Raw genomic sequence first — 25703 nt, 5'->3', positions numbered from 1 at the left:
AATTTTCATACAGATCCAAGCTGTAGAAGCAAAGGGAGATCGAAGTAGGCTTCGCCGCGATCGGACGTGTTGTTTTCCGCTTGTCACGCTTTTTTCGCAATCCTGTTTTGTGCGGTGTTGTGAGAATTTGGCTGGTGCTACGCATGGTGCTACGCCCTCCGGAAGCAGTAAGCATGTGATTTTCGGAATCTGTGGGAAGCTGCAGGGAGCAGACTGCGCGTGCAAACGGTTTTGGATGTGTTAGGATTTTTTCTGTCGCGTTTTTTCACAACGTCTCGTCTCGTTAAATTAATATGCGGCCTGCAAAATGACGGGTGTTACACCTTCGAAGTGCGGTTAGGAGTTTCGGGAAATATTCTGCAAATTAGCGTGCTAATTACTTTCCTCATTGGTGAACAAGAAAATTAAAACAAGTGTGGGCCGTACTTGAAAAACCAAATACATGAAATTGATCAGAAAAAAGAAAAATGTGATGTGATAAAGTGAAGGCACTGTGTTTTGATTGAAAAAGCATCAAAAGTCATAGGTGATGTGTGGCGAATTTGAACCAAGATAACTTGGCGGGGACGTTGTTGTGCGCATTCAGATTGTGAAGATTCAATGCCGGAAGTGTTAAGAGAATAATGCAAAGAAATCAACACGGAAAATTTCTTACGGACAATTCTTGCGAGTACACCTGAAATGTAAAGATAATGCTGCTGCTTATGGAAGACACAATGTTACAGTGTCCCAATAATCAAGTGAATGCTGCGTTTTATCACAGTTCAAGTGGAAAAATCATCTGGCTACGTGTTAGGAACTGCATGATGGTCATATTTGGGTAACATCATTTGGTACTGTAGATTTAATGTGATAATTTTGAAATATGTGTTCCTGTAATAGTGGGAGGGATAAGTATTTTCTTTTCGTTTCAGAGAGCGAGTAAAGGCGCTTAAGCCTAGGCATAAGGGCCAGGGCATGAGGGGTAAATACCTGTGTCCCATCCCAGGAATCCAAGGACCAAGGGGTGACATTAACCTTCTTAGCAACGTCACTCCCACCGTTAATGTTTCATATTTATGCTTCGTATACGGAACGGTTGGTACGAGATGTCCCCGTTCTTTGATTTCAATAACAATAACAACGCTGCACAGTAGGCCTGGCCGCTTTAATGTTTGTAATACATCTTAGATGTGCTGCAAGGATTAATAATGACAAGAAAAATGATGGAATTAGTCGATTCTATCATTTTCCAGGATTCTTTCAATGAATGGCTGTGTATGTGTAGACTAGACTAGACTAGACTAGATCCAAGCTGTAGAAGCAAAGATACAGGAAAACGTCGCTGCGGTGACTACAATTGCGGAGTCAGTTTTAACCGATTTTTTACCAGAGTTCACTATTTATGTGGCGTATCCTTGAACGATCAATATTTTTCGTAAAAAATTTCGTATTAGTATTATGATTTTTTTTCATTTTTTGGTTGAAAAAGTGTTTTTTTTTTTAAGAAAAATCGTTCCCGTTTGCAAAATAAAACCTTTTTTTTTTGTTATTACGATCGTTCAAGGACACCACAAGGTCCTCTAGTAACGGTTTTGTTTTGGGTTTGTGCTTTCAGTTGAGCCGTTGGACTGTAACCATAGTCACGGCAAGCCTCTTTAAAGAAAACACGTTTTGCAGAAATGGTTATAACTTTGGTTAATAGTATTATTTTTTCATGTTCTCAAGCGGATTTTACACATTTACTATTGTTCTATGTATGACGTAAAATGAGAATTAAAAAAATATGTCTACATACGTCTACAAATATTCAAACTTTTCCTTATTTTCACGCACCTCGACATATATAACCCCTTAATACACTACATTTTTCGAACATACTAGCAACAAAGCGTTCGGTATGAACAAAAAAAGTGTTTAGTACAAGTTTTGAATAGCAAGCCTAACATGTGTAGTAAAGACGGGATTCTGACGAAAATCTTACAAAAAATTGGAGAATTAGGAAGAAATTTTAACAAATTCGTATAAAAACGGGTGGTTTCGTAATAACCTTGACTAGGTAAGTTGGTGGATACTAGTAAACTCTGGAGAAAACTGATTACTATTTTCTTCAGAATTTTTTAGGGATATACTTGAAAATCGATTTACAGTTCGTTCCGTAATTCCTCAGAGGATTTCTCTCAAACATCTATCCAGGATTCTTCTTCATTCGATTAATACCGCCATTCCTTCTTGGATTTTTTTGCGGAGTTTCTTACTGAATTCATTCTGCGATTTCTCCTGCAGTTTTTCCTTGAATTCCTGGAGGTTTTTTGGAGTTTTTTTCTACAAGTTTCTCCCAAGACTCCATCCAGGGGTTTTTCTCGATTCGCCCCTGATTTTTCAGATATTTTTCGGCTTTTTACACGGTATATCTGAGCATTGTTCATGGAAATTGTACCAGAGTTTCTTCTAGAATTTTTGCGATACTTCTGAAGCATTTCGTTTCCGAGTTTGTTTTTGAGTTTCTAGCCAGATTACTCCAGTAGATCCTCTGCAAGTTTCTATTAAAAGTTTGTAGACTTCTGGGAGTCTTGAGCGAGAGTAATAGAGAGTCGCAGAGAGGCTTTTTCGTGGGTTCAGTGTTTAAGAGGGTTTAAAAAGGTTAAAGCACGCCCATAAGCTTTAATGGGGCTCAGGGGGTTCCAGAGGACTTTCAAAGGAGTATCTAGGAAAGTTTCAATGAGGTTATTGACCAGAGATGGCATTTCACCGTAGTGATTCACTGGGGCGTCAGTTTATCGACCACACTGGGGATAGGAACATTTTTCACCACACCAAGAAGACAGTTTCTCTTGTTTTGGGTGGTGGATAGACCAAGCGCTAGTGCGTGCTCTTGCTCGTTCGCCTTGGATCGAGTGTGGCTCACTCTTTCGCGCGCATCGCTCTCGCGCGCACCCCCGTGTTTTCACCCAGCAGTCACCGAATCATCACCAAGGTGTCATCGGGGCGAGAACTCTCCGGTGTTTCACCGCAGCGCGCACTCTGGCGCAAAAACCTCACTGGAGCGCGCGCCCGGGTGATTTTTGACACTTTCACCGGAGAGAATTTTAAAGCGCTCTCACCGCTCTGTTGTGTGGCCTAGTGCTCAGGGAGCTAAGAGATTTATTTCTACCCACCAAGCTTGCGCGCATCCGAATCGCAGTGGTGTACCACATATAGGAGACGGGCTCCTGTTGAGATGCACAGCGTGAGTGGTGTATTTTATATTTCTCTTTCCTACACTGAGGATATGGACATCATGCCGGCAGGATCGACATACGAATGACACTAATGAGTGGAGCTTTTTTGTCGATCATTTAAAGCTTTGAACAGTGTTCGACATTAGATAAGAAAATCTTATTGGAATCTTATTGGAATCGTAAACAACAGCTTTTCCTATTGAACCCTCGTTGACTGAAATTCAATTCAACCGTTATTTTAATTTTAAGATTATAATATCTCACAGATCGCAAAAATCGCAATCTTAAATTTTTAGCAAATACACATCAAGAGGTATATTTTGGTGTTTTTGAAATATTTGATCTTTTGTAATAGTATTAAGAAAGGTGGTGCCTCTCCAAATTTTCGACAGCATGTACAACAATGTATGCCTAGTATGTATTAATGTGTATTTGCTAAAAAAAATCAGGTTGCAATTTTTTGGCGTTTTGTGAGATATATAATCTGAAAATTACACCATTTAATCTATATTCTATCTATAGGGGTAGGCGGGGCATTATGGACACCCGGGGCAGAATGGACACCCTCAATATTTTGAAATATGCGAACTTTTTTGAACCTTAATGAATGGAGATTATAGTCCATTTGTCTAAAACGTAGTTTCAGGAAAGAAACATTCGAAATTAAAATTATACTTGATTTTACACGGAAAAGTTTCGTCCTCCGTTTTTTGTGCATGGAAATTATAATTTTCACACCATCTAAAATAAGATTTAGTGATTAATTTATTGCAGGTCGATCAAAACCTGATATTTCTAGAACACATGCAAGTAGTTTTGCTGTATCTACATGCTTAACATGTTTATATTTTCTTCTTTATTATATCGAAAATCAAGTTTGGAAATATCTTCTGCTGCCGGGGCAAAATGGACACTCACCTTTTTGAAAGAAGCGGCAAGGGTAAAATATAACCTAAATCACAAACCAACCAAATTCTTCGATTTCAGTATATTTTCGGTTGAATTTTTACTATAATAGACATAGGGTGAAACAAATTGGTCAAAAAACGACAGCAGTGGAAAATAGTTGTTCTAGGCACAACTGTACATGCCGACAAAAACGAAGCTTTATCCAAAACAGCCTGAATTTAAATTAACTGAACAAAAATGAACTACTTCGGCGTATTATTCATCCATAATAGTTGTTTTGTAATGAAATGACTTTATAGGTGTAAATTATGTACGAAATTCGTAAAAGTCTCGTGGTGTCCATATTGCCCCATGGGGGTGTCCATTCTGCCCCGTATGCTTGAAGACGGTCATGAAAAACTAACATTTTTCGAAACATTTTTTGAAGTGGATAAATCATTTTTCTTCGTGAGCATTCTTATGCAATAGATGCTAAATAGACTTTAAAAGAATACATGTATCAAAAAACTAAACTTTTTTGACATCTTGCCAGGTAAAGTTGGCAAAAACCTTAGGGTGTCCATATTGCCCCGCCTACCCCTATATATAAAAATGCAGTGGCATACGTGGGACCGCGCATAACTTGCGAACGGAAGGTCCGATTTTGGTCGTCTTAGTTTTGTTCTGTTAGTTTTCACCCAAGGAAGGTTTATGAGGCCTAAAACATGGACAAATTGAGAGTTTTCGAAAAACGATTTTCTATACCTCTTCCACCGGCTACTTGGGCTTGGCTAGAAACTTGAAACGTCAAAAAACGCAGTAGGTAAGACAAAGTTTGCCGGGTACAGCTAGAATTAATAAATTAATTAAAGACATTTTGTTAGATGGAGGTCGTTACAATAAATAATTAAATTTAACTTCCAACCGTTGAAAAAATCACCTTTCTAGTTTGCAGTTTTGCATTAACCGTAGTGTGGCCAGCAATAAAAAAAAACACCCGTAGAATGTCAATAGGGTACCCGGGTACCCAGGAAACTGAAATGATCATATCTTCGTCAATTTTCCACCGATTTTTTTTTTTGGCTCATTCAACTCACAAACTCATTACCTATCGAGATAATATTTGGTTGGACCGGTCCGATCACCGTGGGTGAAAATCCGGATTTCGCCCATGTTTTTATACAAAACAATGCTCGGGATTTTCGGTAGGTTAGTAGCAATATCGGTATCAATCTTGCCTCAATTGCTTCAGCACATAGTGCCTGATCAGCCTGGGATCATAAAATGTGTTGACTTTGAAGCTGCGATTCCAGATCAGGCTAACCGTGGGGGTTCTGGCTGGTCATGGCTACTTTACGGTATCCCAGGCTCAACAATGTGGGCTTCAATAAGCACATGCTCCCGAAAAAACGATGAAAAATTGACGAAGATATGATCGCAGACAGACGTTCAAGTTTGACTCAGCAGCTTGTGTAAAAAACATGGACGCCACAAATTGCCAAGTGGCAATCAGCGAACAGATGGCGTTAGCGACGTTCATATTCAATCGCTGCCTCACAAGTGCATTGCGACCAACAACTGTCACCACGGTCGTCTTCCAGCCGGATGGCGGCAAAAGACCGCACGTGTTGCACGCTAATAATGTTTCCACATAATTTGTGCAGAGTAAATGACTTTTATTTAATGTCTAAAATCTTTTGCACAAAATAGCGCAGGACTCTTGTAAAATATTTTATACATTATAACTTTTATTTTACATAGATTTGCTTGAATAAAACTGAATTTGGATGAACTTCACTCGCATTGGGAAATCTTTGTGAATGTGACGCAAATGTAGGAATGATTTTGACAGTATTTGTTTTGATTTCATTTTTCGGTGGGTGGTGAATTGGGTGGTAAGTAAGCGGCTGGAAGCACGTGGTTTCTCAAACTGTCAACTGCACGCGACTGCACTGTGGCAATCGGTTGCCTATGTGTCGCTAGTGAAAATTTACATAGAAAATTTGAATAAATTTGTTCAAGCTAGAACGTCTGTCTGCGATATGATCATTTCAGTTTCGTGGGTACCCGGGTACCTTAGCGGCATTCCACGTAATAAAAAAAACAAAAGCCACTCCCCTGACCCTCGTCACTTGAAAATTCGGTCATCCCCATTAATAGATACATTAATTAGATAATATTTACGAGTTCTTGGATCTAGCAGAGTTTCTACTTCCTATTCTCAATAATAATTTAAATATCGAGATTCGAAATCGAAAAAGGTACCCGGGTACCCTGCCGGTCACATAAGGGTTAATTTTAACGAAAAAATGTATTAAAAGGATTGAATTTCCAGCTATTGTTATACTTGCAGTAACGTTACTGTTTCTAACTAATTTTGTTAGTTCTAATCTAATTTGATCTTCAATTATTTTTTCATTTAACGAATGAAACCTACCTTCACGTAAGTCTATTGTCGTCGCGGTTGAAACAATAAATTTTTCTTCAAATGAATATGTGAAACATAACGTCGGACGTAATGCGCTGGACAGCAGATATGGCCCTCTATCCAGCGCAATATGTTCGAAGTACGTCCAACATACGGTTATCGAAAAAATCAATTTTCGCGTGACAAAAAAAAAATCAAAATTCTATCTTTAAAATAACGGTTGAATTAAATTTCAGTCAATGATGGTTCAATGGGAAAATCTTATTGGAATCTTATTGGAATCGTAAACATACGATTCTAATAAGATTTTCTCATCGAATGTCGAACACTGTCAAAAGCTTTGAATGGTCGACAAAAAAGCTCCACTCATTAGTGTCATTCGTATGTCGATCCTGCCGGCATGCACAGGCTAATAGGTGTTTTTAAGAAATTTCAATGTTCCATTTTGAGGGTATTTAAGAGAATTTTAGGGGGGTTGAGAGGGTTTCAGAGGGGTTTGAGGATGTTTTATGAGATCTCAGAAGCATCCAGGAGGTTTAGAGGGTATCAAAGGTAGCCTCAGGGCGCTTTAGGAATCTCAGATGGTTTCATAGAGTACTCAGGGACGTCTTACGGGGGTTTTTAGGTGTTCTCAGGAGGTTTCAAAAGGGATCAGATAGCGCTCAGGAAGTCTCTAGGGTTTCAGGGAGTTTTTAGCCGATATCATGAAGTTTCAGGGGATCTCAAGGGTGCTCATGGGGAATTCAGTGTGTCTGAGGAATGTCGTAGGATGCTCCAGGAAACCTCCTAGATTCTCCTTGGAATGCCCCTGAAGCGTGCCTAAACCTTGGAACGTCATATTCTTTGAAGTCCCCCAAAACACCCCTAAAACCTCCTTCTTTTAGACTTCCGTTAAACCCCAGGAAACTTCCTTGGTGGCATCTCAAACACTCAGAGGCAAAACCTTTTCTAAAGACTAGGTTCCCTGAATTGAAGGACTAACTTAAGTAAAAAGAAAATCGGGTTAAGATACTTATCTCGACCTTAACTGTAAGGTGGTATTCAGTGTCTCGTGACACATTCCACGCGTTACGTTTTGCGCGAGCATCAAAATTTTGCTTCCAAAGATCGTTAAGTTGTTAAATACATGCTAACCATCATCATTGGCGTAGCTAGGATTTTTTTTCTGGAGGGGTCCCAGGGGGGGGGGGCTGACTTGTAATGACTTTTAAGCGGGATGGGCGCCCAATATGTGAATATGCAAATCGGCATTGCAGTTTTGAGGAATCAAATTGACTGTTTTAGATTTGTTCATAGTTTCGTAAACTATATGAGTGTCAATAATTCCTCCAGGATTCCTTCAAGAATTCACCCCAGACATATCATCGAGGATTTGTCCTGGGATATCTTTAGTGGTTCCTCTTTGAGGCTTCCTTCAGGAATTTCTCCAGAGATCCTTCAAGGTATTTTTTCAGAGATATCTACAGGGATTTCTCTATGTATTTTCGTTCCAGAATTCCGCTAGAGATTGCTCCAATAATTCCATCTGGAATGATTCGAAGTATTTTTGCAGGAATTTATTTAAAAAATTCTTTCGCAAAATTATACCAGCGGATATTTAAAAATAATCCCGGAGTTGCTTAAAACATTTGTCCAAAAATTTCTTAAGGGGTCCATACAAGTATTCCTTCAATAATTCGTCCAGAAATTACTACAGACACGGATTTCTTCAGATTTTTTTTTTCAGGAATTCCTACAAAAATGCTTCCAGGAACTCGCTAAGAGAGCTTTCCTGAGATTCCCTAAGGAATTCCTCATGGGGTTTCTTCAGAAATTTCTCCAAGAATTCCTGCAGGGAATCACCCGCGATTTCCTTCTATAATTTCTTCAGAAAAAAACTTCCGGGATTATTTTAAAAATGCCTGCAAAAACTCTTCTTGGGATTTCTTCAGAAACTCCTCCAGTAATTAATCAAGGACTTCAGGATTTCCTCAGGAATTTCAGCAATTTCTTCAGTACTGAAATTTCCTCAGAAACTCCTTCTGGAGTTCCCTCAGAAATTGAACTTTGTATTTCTTCTGGAATTCTTCTTGGGATTCCTCCAGGAATTCCTCAAGGGACTCCTCCGGGAACTGCTCAAGGGATTTCTCCAAATATTCCTCTAGGAATTCTTCCAGGATTCCTCTGAGAATTCCTGCATGGATTCCTCTAAAAATTTCTACAGGGATTCGTCTAGGAATTCCTCTAGAGATTCCTCCAGGGATTCTTCCAGGAATTCCACCAGGGATTCCTCCTGTAATTGTTCCAGTGAGTCTTTAAGGAAAACCCCCCAGCCTCCCCCCCCCCCCCCCCCCTCTAGCTACGCCAACGACCATCATATCAAAGGATGTTATTTGTATAAAATATTCATTGTATGCTTTCTAATTAGGAATTGGACCTTTGTACTTTCTCTACGTCCTCTCAGGCCAAGGTGTCACGGTAATTTGGAGGTTGTTAGTTGGAGGGTAAATTCCAAAAGATATGTTTGGTAAAGGTGCAGGCGCACAAAATATGATTTGATTATGTTGAGGCAGCTTCCTGTATAATTAATCTGATTTGTTTTTCCATCTTGATCGCTAATGTATTGAATAAGCTATTCGTGATACGCTTGCAACGATTATGTATCTTACGACAAGTCCTGCATCACATGATAAACCTGCATGTGGTAGATCTTACGATGTAACGCACCATTCCAAGGTGATCTACCCACGTTACGGGGACCAAAAATTTCAAAAGTTACATATGATATGCCTAAAAGAGATGCATTAATAATAACTTTAAATATGGCGCCGATCCAATAAAAAATATAAACTACGTCAACACCAGATCCAGAGTCAACAAAATTTCGGCGAGAAATTCTGTAGAACTCAGTTGAATCAATTCGCTAGAAAATCTTCCAGAATTTGAAATAGGATTTTTTTAATCTTTTCGAAAATTTCTTTCTGTCTCAAAAACTAAAAAACATACATTTTTCGATAAGTTACGCCAAATGTTCTGATAAAAATATAAAACCAGGGTACCCCTTTGGTTCTGAGATTATGAAAACATTAGAAAAAACGTTAAAAATGCACATTGTTTAACCTACAACAAAATTTGCTCCCTTCATCGTATTTTTTTCTTAAAACTACAATAACTTTCAAACAAAAAAAAAAGAAGTTTAAAATCAGTCAATGCTTCAAAAGTTATGATTTTTTGAAAATTTGTAGTTTTAAAAAACCTTGATTTTTAGGACCACCCTATCTGAAATTTGGTCACCCTAATGACGAAATAAAAAAATACAGGTCTAATTATCTTCGAACAACTACGAACCCACCAAGCTTCACGACGATCGGAGTTGCAGTATATCGTTTTTTTATGGACTGGCTATCCTATATCTAAAACAGTGCAATTTCTTTTGCTCCCTTCCAGGAAAAAGACGTCTACGGCAACGAAGTTCAGCGTCTGGGCCGGCCCCTGCCAGTGGAGTACCTGCTGGTGGATGTGCCCGCATCGACACCGATGGTTCCTCTGTTTACATTCCACGAGCGGAAAGATGTCAGCCAGTACTTCCCGGTCGAGAATCGAATGATCGACGGTCACATCCAGGACTTTTCCGCCCTCAGCGACTATCTCGCCCGGTCCCGGTCGATGGACTTTTTGGAGGTTGGTGGTTATCTATTTCTCACGCACGAGGTTCATCTAGATCACTGATGCAAATATTTCTTTCTTCAGGCCATGTCGGACTTCCATCTGTTGTTCTATCTGTATCGTATGGATATGCTCCCGATCAAAGCGCAAATGGGGCCCTTGCTGGAAGCTGTCCGTACCAAGGATAAGGCAGCTGCCAACGAGTGGAAAAACCAAGAAGTATGGCGAACCCTTGAGCAACTTATCTCTGCCAGCTCACATCATGACGAGTAGGTTTTCTTCCGTTTGGGTAGCTTGAAGTCTTTGCAATGATTTTAATTTTATTTTTTATAGTTCTAGCATGAGTAACGACGTGGAGTTCGTTTCCGCCGGAGAGGTGGAACAGAATTGGACCTGCAATCACTGTACGTTCATCAATAGTCGGGAACTGCCTACGTGCGAAATATGTAATCTTCCCAGGTAAGTAAGGATTTTCTCTTTTATTTTTCAAGAAATAAATCTAAACTTCCTCTGTACTGTTTTTCACAGAGTCTAGATCTACTGAATAGATCGTACTGAAGGCTGCCGAAGGATAAAATTTTTTTTAGCAAACAACAACAACTTTGGATATTGCAAGTTTGTACATTAATTATAACGAAGGAAACGGTTGAGTTCTTCAGCTTAGCAAAGAAACATGTGCAGTGAAGTTACATGGCATCCGATAAACACATAATGAATTGATCTATTTTTGATTTGGTTTTGCCATCTGTAATGTTGGTAAACGGAACAAACTTCGGCAACACAGGAAGCTGTCGAACGGCTTGCTGGAGCAGTTTTCCTAGTAGCAGGAAGATATGAGCGACTGGGAGTGATGGGTAATATTAATCAATTTAATTCTTAATGATAAGAAAATATTTATTTTCCAACTCAATATAAAACTGATTGAAGCCTGCAAGTGAGCATTTGTTAGACTTTGGCCGTGCTTGTAGATATCACTGCCCAATGAGTTTGAATTGCCTGAAACATCTCACGCACCCAGAGAAACTAGATGACACCTGGTAGAAGTTATTTACATAAACGAAGAAATGAGATAACTACGATCTAAAATACGAAGAGTTAAAGCCGTAGCCGTCAGCGCTATTTGCTTCCCAAGAAGAAAGTGGAGCGTTGATGTAGATAGGACAAAAAAAGGTGGGCGGTCTCCCAAGCCGATGAAGGTAAGCAAGTTACTAAGTTTTCAAAAATATAAAACCATGTTTCAGCGTACTTTGCATAATAGGTTAATTTGCTCAATACAATCAATGACATCAATGCGTTGCTGCCTTGCTTGCTTCATTTCATTAAAGTTCAAAATACTAATTCCCTGTTTCCCTTTTTCATCCCAATTTGAACAACACCATTTTCAAATAGTATTCATGTTATTGGCGTTTTTCAATCTGGACTAAATGACCTCCATCTAAGCGTAATACAGCTTCGAAACGGAATCGCATGTCTTCCTCTCGTATTTTGGTTTTGAAACGGTACCTCTTCAGCAGATATAACAGCATTATCTTCATACTGATCATCGCATAACGAGCACCTGAAATTAGACACATTTTATAAAGATGTAGCTTCGTAACATAAATTTCTCATCCTTCATACCCACGCAATTTCGGGATCCTCCACTAAACGTCAAAAATGCAAACGGATGCCTTCCAGCAGATCGTTTTGGTGAAAATCTCTCCGGGTCGAAACGGTCGGCATCCGGTCCCCATATGTCCTTCCGCCGATGAATGCTGTAGGTACTTATTCCAAACATGGACCCTTTGGGAATCCGTGCTCCACAAAGCGTGATATCTTCAGTGTTTTCGCGCAACAGGTTCGGCGCTACAGGATACAATCGCAAACACTCGTTCAATACCATTTCCGTGTACTGGAGTCGTTTAAGAGATTCCGGGGTAATATGTGGTTCAGTTTCCGGGAAAATGTCCATGATTTCCTCGTACACTTTTTGCTGATAGCCCGGATACATAGCCAACTGCAGCAATGTGTAGGATACCTCAGTGGCCGAGGTGTCCGTCCCAGCGCCGACTATCGTGAATATGTTATGGATAATTTCCTCTCGGTCGAACTTTCGCAAGGTGTTGGTGAAAATTTGATTCACAAAAAGTTGTGGTTTTCGGAAACCTTCGTTATTATCGTCCTCGGTTTGATCATTTGTTAGTAATCCTTTAGTGTACCTCTCGTGCGCATTATTATAGAGCTAGAATGAAATGTTATGATCTGCATTGGTGGTTTGTGATTTCTTGTGGTATAAATACCTGTACTCCATATGCATCCAAAAATTTACGCACACTTGTTTGTTCCCGGTAGTCTTGAGTCCAGCGATAGATGAAGTCTTGGTGGTATTGGAATTTTAACATTCTTTTGGCTCCATAGTAGAAAAACCTAAAAAATTTCAAACAAATTCGTTTCAGTAGCGCCAATTAATTAACCATTGGAACGACCGAAACGATGACTCGGAGTCAAGCTACTTCACACTCTCAACGAAGATGTTTCAATCATCACATATCAGTCATATTTACCTTTCCATGTAATCTAACAATTCATCGACTTTGGGAAAATCGTTCACATCGAACTCGAACGTTGTCGCACAAGTCATTTCCAACGTGCACCTCGACAGATACTCCATGATGTTGATCGTTTCTCTCGCCGGAATGGCGTCCAGTCGCTGCAGCATATTCTTGGTTGCGTTACAAAAGATCGGCACGAAACTCTCCAGTATTTTCATGTTGAAGGCAGGGTTCAGCGCTTTCCTTTGACCTTTCCAGTGGTGAACTGTCATAATATAGTAAAAATCTTTCACTGAATTCAAACATTCTCACTGAAATCATAATTACATTTAGCCGCAAACAATCCTTCATTGAGTTTGAAAAAGTCGTACATGTATGGTCTCTCCATGCAGATGGGATTGGTCATGATTTTCTGAGCCATATTTACATCAGTCGTGAAGAAAATTATTTTTGGACCTAAATACAATCGAAACAAATCCTCTTGTGCAGCAGAGAATATCTTTTCCAAATTCTGAAATTTCTTCAGGTCATTCTGTCCGAGAAAAAGCAATCCATTCCCAATCAACGGATACCATGGCTCTGCAACACCGACAGTTTTCGGATAACTATTCTTCTGCACTATGGACCAGATAGCCGCCAGGCTCAAAATAGCAATAAAACCTAATATTACGATCCACATTCTAAAAGAAAAAGAACTTTCACGATCGACTACCGCACTACAACTGATCCACTGAAAGGTGCTGATTTGCTCTGATCTAACTGGAAGATCATAACTAAACAGATTATAGTTCCTCAGTTCAAGGTAATTTTGCGACAACTATCTTTCGTCGTTAATTACACTAGTTTACAAAATAAAACGAGCTTCTATCTTGAACCAATGTTTTTGATGTATAAACATATGGTTATTTCGAAATTACGCCTCGGAACAGATTTAAATAGGAAAGGTTTTAAGTTTTACACTGTTAAAGCTGCTAAAAATTTAGTAAATTTCAAATATCTTGCATTGTAGTGACAAATTTCAAACGTTTTGACGAGAATAGAAAATTGAATGTGAATGTTATAACATGTCATCTGAATACAGTTTTTGCGTCAGATGGTTGAAAGTCGTCTGGTGTTGGTCAGTTCATGAGACAATGTTCTTTCAAAATTCCCATGAAGGATATTGCTTTCAATTGAAAAAAAAATGCATTTGAAAGATTGTTTCTCAGCGTACCTCATCTTCTATATAATAAAAATGGAATTGTGTCTGTGTCACGATGTGGCTTGAGAATCGGTTAACGTATCTACATAATTCTGTGACTGTCATATTCATGCTCCAACGTATTTGCGTTAAAAAATGGGAAAAGTAATCTCAAGTAAAACTAGAAAATCTGAAATTTCATTTTGCGGGGGACTGGATGTAAAAAAACTGCAGTTTTTTTTCCATTTGTGTGTTCGAGTTCAGGGCATGATTCTACACTAAAAATAATCATCGGCTTTCTTAGTTCAGAAACGCTGTTAACTAGTGTGAACACGGTGATAGGCAATTATTATTTTATTATAGGCAGCTGATGAGTGATTCGATATGAATTGTGTAGATCTAATGTACATGAGTAGGTTCTATACATGAGATTATTGTTCCGGAATCCCGACATAGCCTTATACGCTACAATGGAGTTATGCGTTGCGCGAGAATTTATAAATTCAGGGTTGTTATGACGATGCGGATTTTGCAAATTTCACGGTTTTCGCGAATTTTATGGATTTGGTGCAGATTTGCTCATAGAATTTGTGTCTAAAATTGAGCTCAATTCGTTAAAGAAAACCATAGTTACTGATTCTCAAAGTCGGCCATTTTATATGAAATTCGGCGTCCAGTCAATTGTGCATCACAATGCAATGTAAGGGAAAGTGAGGCATAACGCCCCGCTTAAGCATATGTAGTAATAAGCCTCAAAACATATACTGTTTTTGGGAGTGTATTTGGCCTTGGAGAGTAGTTTACTCCCTTACCTAAGAGACTTCATCTTTTGACCCCCGTGTCAACAAAATTTCCCATTCGAATAAACAATTCCAAACAGTGTCACTTTTTAGGTGTCGGAAAACTTGAGAAGGCAAAACGCTTTTTGGGTGAGGCAGAACGCCCGCTGGCATTTCCCACTTTAATTTGTTGTGAAATACCATGGGGCTCCATTGAACTCTTTCCTGCAACAAAGGAAAGAGTAGGAGACGCGTGGTAGTTTAATGGGTTGATTCCATATAACCAGCGCGCAATTTCTTAATTTGAAATGAAATCAAGGCGGGTCTCCAGTAAGCCTAGTTGTTAAGGCTGTGGATCGCCAATCCGGAGACGGCGAGTTCGATTTCTTTTCCGGTCGGGGAAATTTTCTCAACTCCCTGGGCATAGTATATCATTGTACTTGCCTCACAATATACAAATTCATGCAATGGCAGGCAAAGAAAGCCCTTCAATTAATAACTGTGGAAATGCTCAAAGAACACTAAGTTGAAGCGAAGCAGGCCAAGTCCCAGTGGGGACGTCGAGCCATAAAGAAGAAGAAAAAGAGGAATTCATGTGCTTGAGCTCACATATAACCACCGACAACGATAACATCAGAGAAATTCTGAGACGCATTGTGGCAGGAAATCGAGCTTACTTTCGACTCCTCAGAACCTTACAATCGAACAAAGTTCGCCGTCACACGAAGTTAACCATTTACAAAACGTAGATTAGACCGGTGGTCCTTTATGGGCGCAGAGCATGAACTATACGAGCAGAGGGCCAACGTGCCCTTGGAATTTTCGAACGGAAGGTGTTCCGTACCATCTACTAAATGGCGGTGAATAAACCACGAACTGCATCAGCAACTGTATCAGATACTAGACTTTCTAGCTCCTGAATATTAGCTCCGGATGAGCCAAATGCAAGCGTCACTTTTGCAGACTGGTTTACGCGTTATGGACAAATCCACTAAAAACCGAATTAACTCGATTTGAGAATTTCTAGTCATGGCTGATCGTAGATGCCAGCTTCAACGGACGTTTCTGAAGTGCGTTCCTTCCTAGGGGCGATCAATTATTGCGGGAAGTTTGTCCCAAGTATGATCTCTCAAGCAAGGTGAGAAGTTTCCGTTTAGGTTCAACGAGAAGTTGCGACACAGTTAATAAATTTTCATGGTAAAAATATTAGTTTCGAACTCAAATTTCAAATAGTTGGTGAATTTGTTTTGATTCCTATGCAGATTCGACGTATTTAAAGCGAACGCCAGAAATATTTGATAAGAACGATGATTCCTAGAGAGCTGGAAATCTCAGCTTTTCGAAATAGTTATTCTTTTTCTTTTTCTACTATTTAGCGTAAGGTTCCAATAAGGGTAAGTGAACCAGACCTGGTGTCAGGTCCGGATTATGGAAAGCAGACATGTTTTTCTTTGTTTTTGAACAGTGTTTGAGCAAAATTAAAAATGAAATTAAGATATTGCAATCAAAAATAGTTTTTGTCGGGGTCTCCCAAAATTTGGAGGCCCGCTACCTTCACCGCCCCTTCCCCCCCTTAGATCCGCCCCTGCCTGGTGTGATGGTTAAAACACATGACTTTCACGTCGAGGACCTAAGATCGACTCCCTTTTCCGACAAACTCACGGGATGTGAGTTCTTCCTTTGGAAGGGAAGTAAAGCGTGGGTCCCGAGATGGACTAGGCTAGGGCTAAAAATCTCGTTAATACAGATAAAAAAATAAACCAGGGCAAAGCCACCAAGGCATGAAGATACTCTATGCCGAAAGAAATCTAGGAAAATTCCTTTACGAAAAGTTCCTGTACCGACCGGATATCGAAACCGTCACCCTCAGCATGGTCATGCTGTATTACCGTGCGCTTACCGCATCAGCTTTTCGAAATACCTACTTCTAGAGTTTGATGAGCATCGCCCGGTTCATTGAGGTATCTTTGAAATCGTGAATCAATCTCCGATACTAACGCATGATCGTGGCGCTTACAAATGTATGTAATGTAATCGCGCAAACTATTTCCATTTGGCACCTCGATAGATACTCCATAGCATTGATCGTTTCGCCCGTGGGAATGGTGCCCTGTCGCTGCAGCATGTCTTTGAAGAAGATCGGCACAAAACTCTCTAGTATTTCCATCATGTCCTAGAAAAAGTTATCCATTTTCGGATACCATGCTTCTGCAACAGCGATAGTCAGCGGATGACTATTCTTCTATTCTATGGACCAGATAGCTGCCAGGCTCAGAATGGCACCGAAAGCTTTTACGACCGACTCTCGCACTACAACTGATCTAAAAAGGTGCTGATTTTCTCTGGTCAAACTGGGAAATCGTAATTAAATGGGTTGTAATACTGCCGTTCAGTAGTATCACTCAGGCTAGTATGTACCGGGGTATGTATTATCAATAGACAAAAACTGTAATCTGTTTCAAGAAAATGTCTTACACACCGCACTGTGCTTGACAATTCTAAGCCATTAACACCGATCGCGTTTGAGCAGCTCAGGTAATGACATCCATGATAATTATATTTGGGTCAATGCAGTAAGGCTAGATCGGTACAATACTTCCACCAGAGACATACATGCATCACACAACAAACTTTCAATCGATTAACTCTCTAAGTTCATTCAATGTTAAACGACGTTGGAATCACAATCGCTTCCTGCTCGAGACGAAGATTTTATTTTAGATAAACTGACTCAAATTATAACATGGACTCTTCTTATTCTATCTGGCGCTAGGTTCCAACAGAAACACAGCCTGTGCTTCTCAGCTTGGTGTTCTATGGACGTACGTGCCACAGGTACACGAACATGAATCTATTATAAAATCAATTGAAATCTATGTACATGAGCATGGGACACGCTTGTATGAAAATTAAATAAATACTCGCTCCAGTCGACTATTCCGATTGCATCTAGGTCCCATATGATCAGTGCAAACTTTCAACGCGATCGGTAAAACTATTATTTAGCGCAAGCGGTTCAAAGTTTGCGTAGGATTTACTATGGGAAATTTTACACTTACAGAAACAAACTCCCACAGGTCGCCTCATGTCTCTTTAATTCAAATCGATCAACGCTCTTTGCAGGAAAATTCATTCATGAATCATTATTTTCGAAGACCGCAAAACGATTGGAGGCTTATGAAAAAGTGATTATTATCGATTAGTGATCTCATGCCGGTACGTTAACACTAGTTTACAGCATTTTTGAACTCGGTAAGCTATGATCATATTTGTATAGAATCAAGCCCTTATTTCGGATTAGGAAAGGAAAAGAAAACAGTATAGCGAAAATTTTAAATCTACACGTTGAGAAACAATTTTCAATACGCGTCATGTAATACAATTGGCTTCTTTAGCGGTGTTGAGATAATTCCATATTCTGAATCTGCATGCAAAACTGAGCCGAAATCCAAATTTTCATGAATTTTTGTGCCCGGGCACCTATTTAAAAATCAATTTGAAATTTGTATGGGAGCGATTTGTCGAATCACCCCTCGTCGCGTTTTGTACTGGGTGGAGCTGTCAAACAGTTACCCAGCTGTCAAAAGTTGATTTCAAAAAATCTCTTTGAATCTGATTTTAGGTACCAAAATAAAGTTCTAAAAATCTGTAAAAAATCAGTGGCTCAGAAAAAGGTGCTCTTCCGTATAAAATCAAAAAATTGATACATTTTTCTTAATTTAAAAACCCAATTGAAGTAAACATAGAACGGCTAGTAGAACGGCGACATCTCGTCAGCCGTTCCGTATAGTGTGATATAGGGTATATGCAGTGCCGGATTTAGGCTTCGGGGGCCCGGGGCAAACTTTATAGAGTAGGCCCCCAAAAGCAAGATTTTAAAGGTGTAAACCATATATTAATGTTTTGTCAATGATGTGTTATTCGTATTTTTTATTTTTTTCTGTTTTTTGCGATTGCAATATTTTACGAATACTTCAAGACTTAGACTGAAAAAAGTTAGGTCTAAAGGGGGCAACTGTAGCAATAAATTCTCGAAAACGTCGATGAAACCTAAAATATAGATATGTAATACCACTGCTCCAAGATGTTTTTGGAAGCTAGGTTTCCAAAATTGATTGAATTTCCTAAGCATCTCCTGGAATAATTATCATATCTTTCCCATAAAAACATCTGTCCTCAACGAACTGAGGCAGATGGGTATTGAGCAGGTGTTTTCAGAATGTAATCAGACGCGCCAACTTGGTCAAATTATTGGGGGGGCAAGACCTGATTTTTCTGATTTTTTGTATGGGAAAATCGAAAAATCGTCAAATATTGGGGGGGCGAAACCATGCTTGCCCCCCCTAAGTTGGCGCCTATGAATGTAATCGTATAATCAACAGATGCATGCACAACCATTGTCAAATAAGTGATTGAATTGTTAAACTATCAATGAAATGACATTTCTATTGATGCACAAATAGTTTAATTTACTCTGAAAAATGTAATTTTTGGTTTTGTTAAGAAACGTTTTTAATTGTTCTGCAGAACAAGAACTCAATAAAAACTTTCAAGAGGTCTTAGAGTAACTCGTGTACACCAAAATTAACAAGAAACATCTTTATATCCAATTGATAAATACTGTATACCTCTCTGGGGAAACAATTGAATCGTTTAGTTGTTGTTTGTTTAATTTCAATGGGATGGACAAAATTGTTTTGCATTGATGAATAAATTGACAAAACAGTTTAATGGTTTAAGAATGGCAGCTTATATCGAAAAACAAAATATCCCATAAAAATTGTAAATCCACTTTTAAAATAATGCCAATGCACCAAAAATCATGAGGTTTAGGATTTCGATTTATTCTCAAGTCAAATTTCAGATTATGAAATAATCTCGATACTTTTGGTAACCCAATTACAACTACTCTAAGACAACTGCATTTTAAATAAGTTCGTTGAACAAAATACAGGGCTGTTACAGGTGGCGCGGATTTTGCGTTTTTCGCGGTTTTTGCGTTTCGCGCGGATTTGGCGCGTTTTTGATAATTTCGACGCGGTTTTTGCGGAAATGGTTTTCAAATGCACTTACATCAAATATGTAGACATGTAGCACAACACAATCAGAATAAATAAAGAACATTTCCATATTGGAGTTATGAATTTTGTGATTGAGTAAAAATAATGTTACTAGTCGCTAGCTTGGAGCGCTAAATCAAGACCAACAATTGAAAAGGCCACATCAACATTGCGTAAACAAACATGTTTCTGTCGACTTGAGGCCTTCTGAGATCCACCCACGCATCTCACCACCACTATCAGAAAGCTTGTTGTTTGCGCTTTCTGTTGGTGGTGGTGAGGTGTGTGGGTGGAGTTCAAAAGGCCTAAAGTCGATAGAAACATGTTTGTTTACAAAATGTTGTTGTGGCCTTTTCAATTGTTGGTCTTGAAATAAGTTGCACTGCACTAAACGTTCAATTTTTGAAAACAGAGAAGTTCCTCTTCTGAATTTCGTAGTCAACTTCTTGAAGTCATTTCTGTCTTAACCCGGCTAAATTCTTGGATAGAATTTTTTGGACGGAACTTATTTATAGACTGTTTCAGAAATTATAAATACACTTTGTTTATTCAATTAAATGAACTGTTCTAATGATTTTTACCAACTTGTTTCAGAGAATAGCACATTGTACACCATATTTTTATATTTCCTTTCAATTGTCTTGCTATTTTAAAGAACAGTCGAGTTCTCTAACAAATAACTTATTTTTTTAAATTTGCATTTGCACAAAGGTGTTTTCTCATGATTTCAACATTATTTATCACTAAATACCAAAAATTATCTAAATTTTCATCACATTCGCTTTCTCAACAAGTTGTCTAAGTAATGCCTTGATCAAAATTTGGGAAAAATTGATAAAGGCATTCCCACAACATTTTTTCAGAGATCAAGTTTCTTATTTTTTAAGGTTTTCTACGGAACATAAGAACTATCACACAGTTTCTTAGCTTTCCTGAACGCATTTAATCTAAACAAACTTATTTTTTCAGCTCATTCGATTCTTCAGATGGCAAAGCTTGTCATACTATAAAAACGAATGCACTAAACAGTAATTAAGACATTCGTTTGCTTAACGTTTGTTGCTACTGGTGTTGATGAGAAATTTTAAACAAAAAAAATTGTATTGAGAAGGCCCGTAATGGCGGTTCTTGATCAAATATTCCAGTAAAAATTACTCTTACCAATGGAGAAATATCTTTTATTATCGATACAGTCATTTTTATTGTGTTTGAAAATTAAATATTTTATCGGTGAGGTTTTTTTCTTTTCTACTATGCTATATTTTTGACCACTTTGTGCAACTTCAAATTTTAATCATCTAGTTTAAAGAGCCCTATTTTTTAACTTTTACCAGAAACATCAACAAAATTGGTATTATTTGCTTTGTTAGCATGTTTACTATAAGATCTAGAAGAAACTTTTTTGGATATTATGCTCAAATTGAAATGGCAGTTAATCGTTAGTGTATTTTTAATTTCTGAAACAGTCTATAGTAATGTCTGAGGTTCGAAAAACACTGAATCATGGCAAGATTTCTGCATGAATTCCTAGAGTTTCTTGGTAATTCTGAAATCTGTTTTTTATGGAATTTGCAAATTTTGGATAAACTTTCTCACTGGATAAACTTTTGATTGAATTAGAAGAATTTTGTAGTTGACTCTGTTGCTTGTAGATCTTTTGTCGAATCGATTTTTGTTAAAAACTCTGGTAGAATTATCCTAAAAATAAACTTCTGTTGTCACGGTAAAATTAATCTTTGATTTCCAATCGGAGCATTCGTTGAGAGGGGAGTAGCAAGCACAGTTAATAAAGGGTTTCTTGGTAGAATTGTGGAGGATTTTTTTTTACATGAAATTATGAAGCTTTTGGAATCCTATGCAAGATATTCTTGCTGAAATATTTACTGAATTTCCAAGGTCTTGGTATGGGCAGAAACTCTTATCTTAATTTTCTAATAAACAATACTTCTCTGCATACCTTTTGCTCAAAGATGAGAACATTTGCCTGACATTTTTTATGAAATGTTTCTAATAAATATCACCCTTAGATTTTATTCCTTTTGGTATTGGTGATTTATTTAATCAATGGATAACGCTAGAATCAATTACGCAATTTGTATCTTCACAAAAAATCTGAAAATTTTCTTGCAGTTCTCTCAAACGATCTTCTGAGACTTACTACAGATTTTATAGCAGGATTGTTATGTTGTTATTATAATTATTTCAAAAAAATTCCATTTATGGAACTGTTTCAGGGAACAGGAAATCCTATTCTCGTAAAATAGTAGTCACCCTGATTGGCCAACAATCATAGAACTATTTATTCGAAACTTTTTATTCCAATTTAAAAAAAAAATACCTGTTTGCAACATTTCTTGGTTGATGTCTTGATGTGGAAGTTGCATGGATTAACCATAGTTAAAATCGGTTTTAACATTAGAAATGATCTTCATCAGGAGTGCAACAAAAAGCATGCTCGAAAAATTGAAAAATTTAGGCTTTTTATGAGCTTGAGTCATCAAAATCATATGTTTTTGTACTGGCGCGGATTTGATGACCTCGGCGCGGATTTCAAATGGCTTGGCGCGGATTTTGCGGTTTCCAAATCAACAGTTTTGTAACAGCCCTGAAAATATATATAGTGCTTCGGGATTCTTGGGGGGCCCCCTCAATCGGGGGGCCCGGGGCAATTGCCCCCATTGCCCCCCCTTAAATCCGGGCCTGGGTATATGGATCATTCCTTGGCCTAATTTGCAAACCGCCTTGACAATTTTGACCATAACTCATGAATTAATAGCACTAGAAATAATATGTTGACCCTATTACGCACTCTAGGCAATGCATGTTTCATCAATTGGAAGTAAACTAACGTAAATATTCAAGAATTTACTTAACTAAGTTAAAAAGATTCGATGTGATGGTATGCAACGTTGGTCTATGGTACATAAATTGGCCTATTAGTGGATACAACGTTGGCCTATTGCTTTCCATGCACTAGAACCACTTATTATCTCATTTTTTCAATATTTCTGCTGAGGTATTATCTCTGTTTGTTCACCAATCATACTTTCAAATTATATTTTCGGAGCCAAATTTTCAAATAAAATAAATAAAAATAAATAAATAAATCACTTAAACTAAAATTCTTTCTTTTTTAGTAACGAAAACAATGCAACCCGATTATTGTGTTATATTTTTACAGTCACCACATACAAAATCTATCTTTCAGTTCGTTCTTTCTGGTTCTTACGCAAGCAATGTTGTTGGCGTCACTTTATCGGTGTTTTTGACGTCACTTTACTGATGGGCCAAGATTTGGGTACATAGTGAAAAAAATGTCCTCAATATTCGGCCCACATGTAATTTGTAAAATAGTTATTATTCGTTAAAAACAAACATACAAATTCAAAATAACATCTTTGACCGTCGCATCAAATGTTCAGTTATTGAAAAGGCAATTCGAAATATTCCAGAATCATGCCATTTATGATCATGTGTATAGACTACCCACTAAGCCGAAGAATCATGGCGTCTACAAAAGCTAAACAAAGTGACATTTTCATACAATTTTAATACTCCAAAGTGCTAAAATTGAAACGAAATGTTACAGGTGTTTGGCGCAAAGCTTTTCCGATATCCAGTTCGGCGTGTTTGTTTGAGTTTTTGGTTAACGTTAAGATAGGCCGAACGAGGGCATAGTCAACGAAGCATCCCGATACCCTAGATGTGCAATTAGAAACGTTGGGAGTTACATTGCTAAGAAAATAATGGACACTCTATTAAAGCTTTTTCTCCTGGGATGGGACATGGGAATTCTCTCCTCATGTCCTGGGTGGGAAGCCTTGGTTTAAGCGTCATTACTCGCTCTCTAAAACGAAAACAGAAACACATTTTAGGTATTTTGCCTCTTAAGCAGGGCTTCTTAATACCTCCTTCAGGTTGTAGGTATTCGGTTTGCCATACCTGAGTTTGGTATTCTTCAGCTATTTTCTCCTGTTCGGGTACTCATCCGTGAATTACAGCTGTACTTCAATTTCTTGTAGTGTCTACCTAATGGTTGTGTGCATAGGATATCTACCTACATGAAATACTTTTCATGACAGTACCTAAATGTCTAGATACGATTCATTATGTCTACCTAAGTTTAAATACGGGTGGTGATTGGACCACACAGCAGAGACTGCACAAGCCTTGGACTGTCAACATCTTTAATATTCTTCTTTTGAAAGATATAAAATTTCTGTTAGTAAAGGTGTTGCTGGAGAATGAATCTTCGAAGGAATATTTGGATACATTTTCAAAGCGATCTCCGAAAAAATCCCAAAGAATTCTTTGGCTGAACTTCTGAAGAAATTTCCGAATATCTGGAAGAATCTCTGTATTAGACCTGTGCGCCGCCGCGCCACGCCGCCGCCGCCGACACTTTTTGTCCCACGCCGACGCCGACTGAGCTATCGGCGGCGCGCCATACGCCGCTGTTAGTCACGCCGCCAATTTTCATTTTTCGCGCCGGTGACCAGTGCACGAACAAAATTAAGTTTAAATAAAGTTGAGAAAAAAAAAATCTCACGATCACTATGATAAGATTTTGATTACAATAACTGATTTCTCAACTTTTAGAACACACATTCACATCTCTCTAGAATCTTCTAGAAGGATTCAGTGATGCCTCCTGGAGATCCACCTGGGATTTTCAGAGATGCTTCCAGGATCTTTTTTTTTCAGAAAATCTCAGGATGATATCGACAGGAGATCCATCAGAAGTTCCTGTAATTTGTTCAATAATCCCTCCTGAAGTTCTTTAGGGGATTCCTCTTGAAATTACTTCGGCATGCCTCAAGAAAAAATTGCAGAGATTCTTTCAGGAGTTTTTCAAGGATTGCTCCAGAAATTCCTTCGGTGATCTCTCCAGGAGTTCGCTCAATGGTCTCCCTAATAGCTCCAAGAGGATTCAGGGATGCCTCCAAGTGCTCATATGGAATTCCTTTAGAAGTTCCCTAAGCTATCCTTCCAGAAGACCCTTTAAATATTCTCTCAGGAGGATTCATAAATACCACCATCCATCAAGTATTCCGCGAGAAGTTTCTTCAGGAATTCCTGCAGGAGGTCTTTAGAAATTAGTCTAGGAGTTTCTGCAGGGATTCCTTCTGAAGTACAATTAGAGATTCCTACAGCAGTTCTTTTCTGCTGAATTTCTTTAGGGAGTACTTCAGAAGTTCCTTCAGGAATCATTACAGAAGTTCTTTCAGAGAATCTTATACGAAGATCCAAGAATACCACCAGGAGAACTCAGGGATTACCGCAGAAGTTTATTCAGCGATTCCTATATAAGAGTTCCTTTCAAGATTTCTTCAGGATAACCTTAGGGGATTGTTCAAGAAGTTCCTTTAGGAATTCTTCCAGAAGTTCTTCCAGGTGTCGCTGCTGGGGTTGTTTCAGATTGTAGATTGAAATTGAGATTATTTCAGGATGACTCATGGATGTTTTCAGGAGTTAGATCAGAGATTTCTCCAGAAGCTCGTTCAGGAATTCCTGCAGCAGTTCCTTCAGGGAATCTTGTAGGAGATCCTTCAATAATTCCCTTAGGATTATAATCAGGCATATCTCCAGCATATTCTTGAGGGATCTTTCATGGAGTTTCTACAAGAATTCCTCAAGGATTTCCTTCTAGAATTCTTTAGAGAATACCTCCAGCAAATCCTTCCCCCTACCCGGAAAGATCCGCTGAAAATCCTTGTAGGATTCCGCCTGGAAATCCTGTGACCGGAATTCCTTCGAGCATTCCTCTAGAATCGCTGCAGGGCTTTCTCCTGTAATTTCTTCGGGGATTTCTCCTAGATTTCCTTCGGGGGTTCCCCCGGACTTCCTTCGAGGATTCCTCCAGCCTTTTTCCTGGAATTCTTCCAGGGATTCCTCTTGGAATTCCTCCGGAGATTCTTCCTAGATTTTCTTTTGGGGTTTCCTCGTAGACTGTCTTCTTGCGGGGATTCCTTCTAATATTCCGTCAAATTTC

General features: G+C 38.6%; 2 protein-coding genes across 2 annotated transcripts in view; one reads left to right on the top strand and one right to left on the bottom strand.

Moving 5' to 3' along the window:
- LOC109427099 (nuclear protein localization protein 4 homolog) overlaps positions 1-11095 on the top strand; it is a 116185-nt gene extending 105090 nt beyond the window's left edge. The window contains exons 8-11 of the mRNA XM_029872339.2: positions 9943-10176; positions 10246-10430; positions 10495-10620; positions 10690-11095. Of these exons, the coding sequence (XP_029728199.1) occupies positions 9943-10176; positions 10246-10430; positions 10495-10620; positions 10690-10696 (552 nt within the window). The 3' untranslated portion in view covers positions 10697-11095. The remainder of the gene's footprint in view (positions 1-9942; positions 10177-10245; positions 10431-10494; positions 10621-10689) is intronic.
- A 350-nt stretch (positions 11096-11445) lies between these two features.
- On the bottom strand, positions 11446-13453 carry LOC109400166 (probable cytochrome P450 313a4). Its single transcript, XM_062858440.1, has 5 exons — positions 13020-13453; positions 12705-12957; positions 12441-12567; positions 11782-12382; positions 11446-11719 (listed from the first exon to the last, which is right to left on the bottom strand). Exons 1-5 carry the CDS (start codon positions 13369-13371, stop codon positions 11559-11561), a joined length of 1494 nt encoding a protein of 497 aa, XP_062714424.1. The 5' UTR covers positions 13372-13453; the 3' UTR covers positions 11446-11558.
- Between the last annotated feature and the right edge of the window lie 12250 nt (positions 13454-25703).

Source organism: Aedes albopictus, chromosome 3 (genome assembly GCF_035046485.1).
Source record: "Aedes albopictus strain Foshan chromosome 3, AalbF5, whole genome shotgun sequence".
In the NCBI taxonomy this organism is placed as follows: domain Eukaryota; kingdom Metazoa; phylum Arthropoda; class Insecta; order Diptera; family Culicidae; genus Aedes; species Aedes albopictus.
Note: the sequence above shows the minus strand (reverse complement) of the source record. Positions and strands in the feature narration are given on the sequence as shown.

Bases quoted from the DNA above. Each gene is read 5' to 3' on its own strand.
- LOC109400166 (XM_062858440.1), bottom strand. From the start codon at position 13,371: ATGTGGATCGTAATATTAGGTTTTATTGCTATTTTGAGCCTGGCGGCT. The intron at 12,958-13,019 runs GTAATTATGATT...ATATTATGACAG, and splicing joins AGGATTGTTTGCGGCTAAAT to TTCACCACTGGAAAGGTCAA. The intron at 11,720-11,781 runs GTATGAAGGATG...GTCTAATTTCAG, and splicing joins AGGATCCCGAAATTGCGTGG to GTGCTCGTTATGCGATGATC.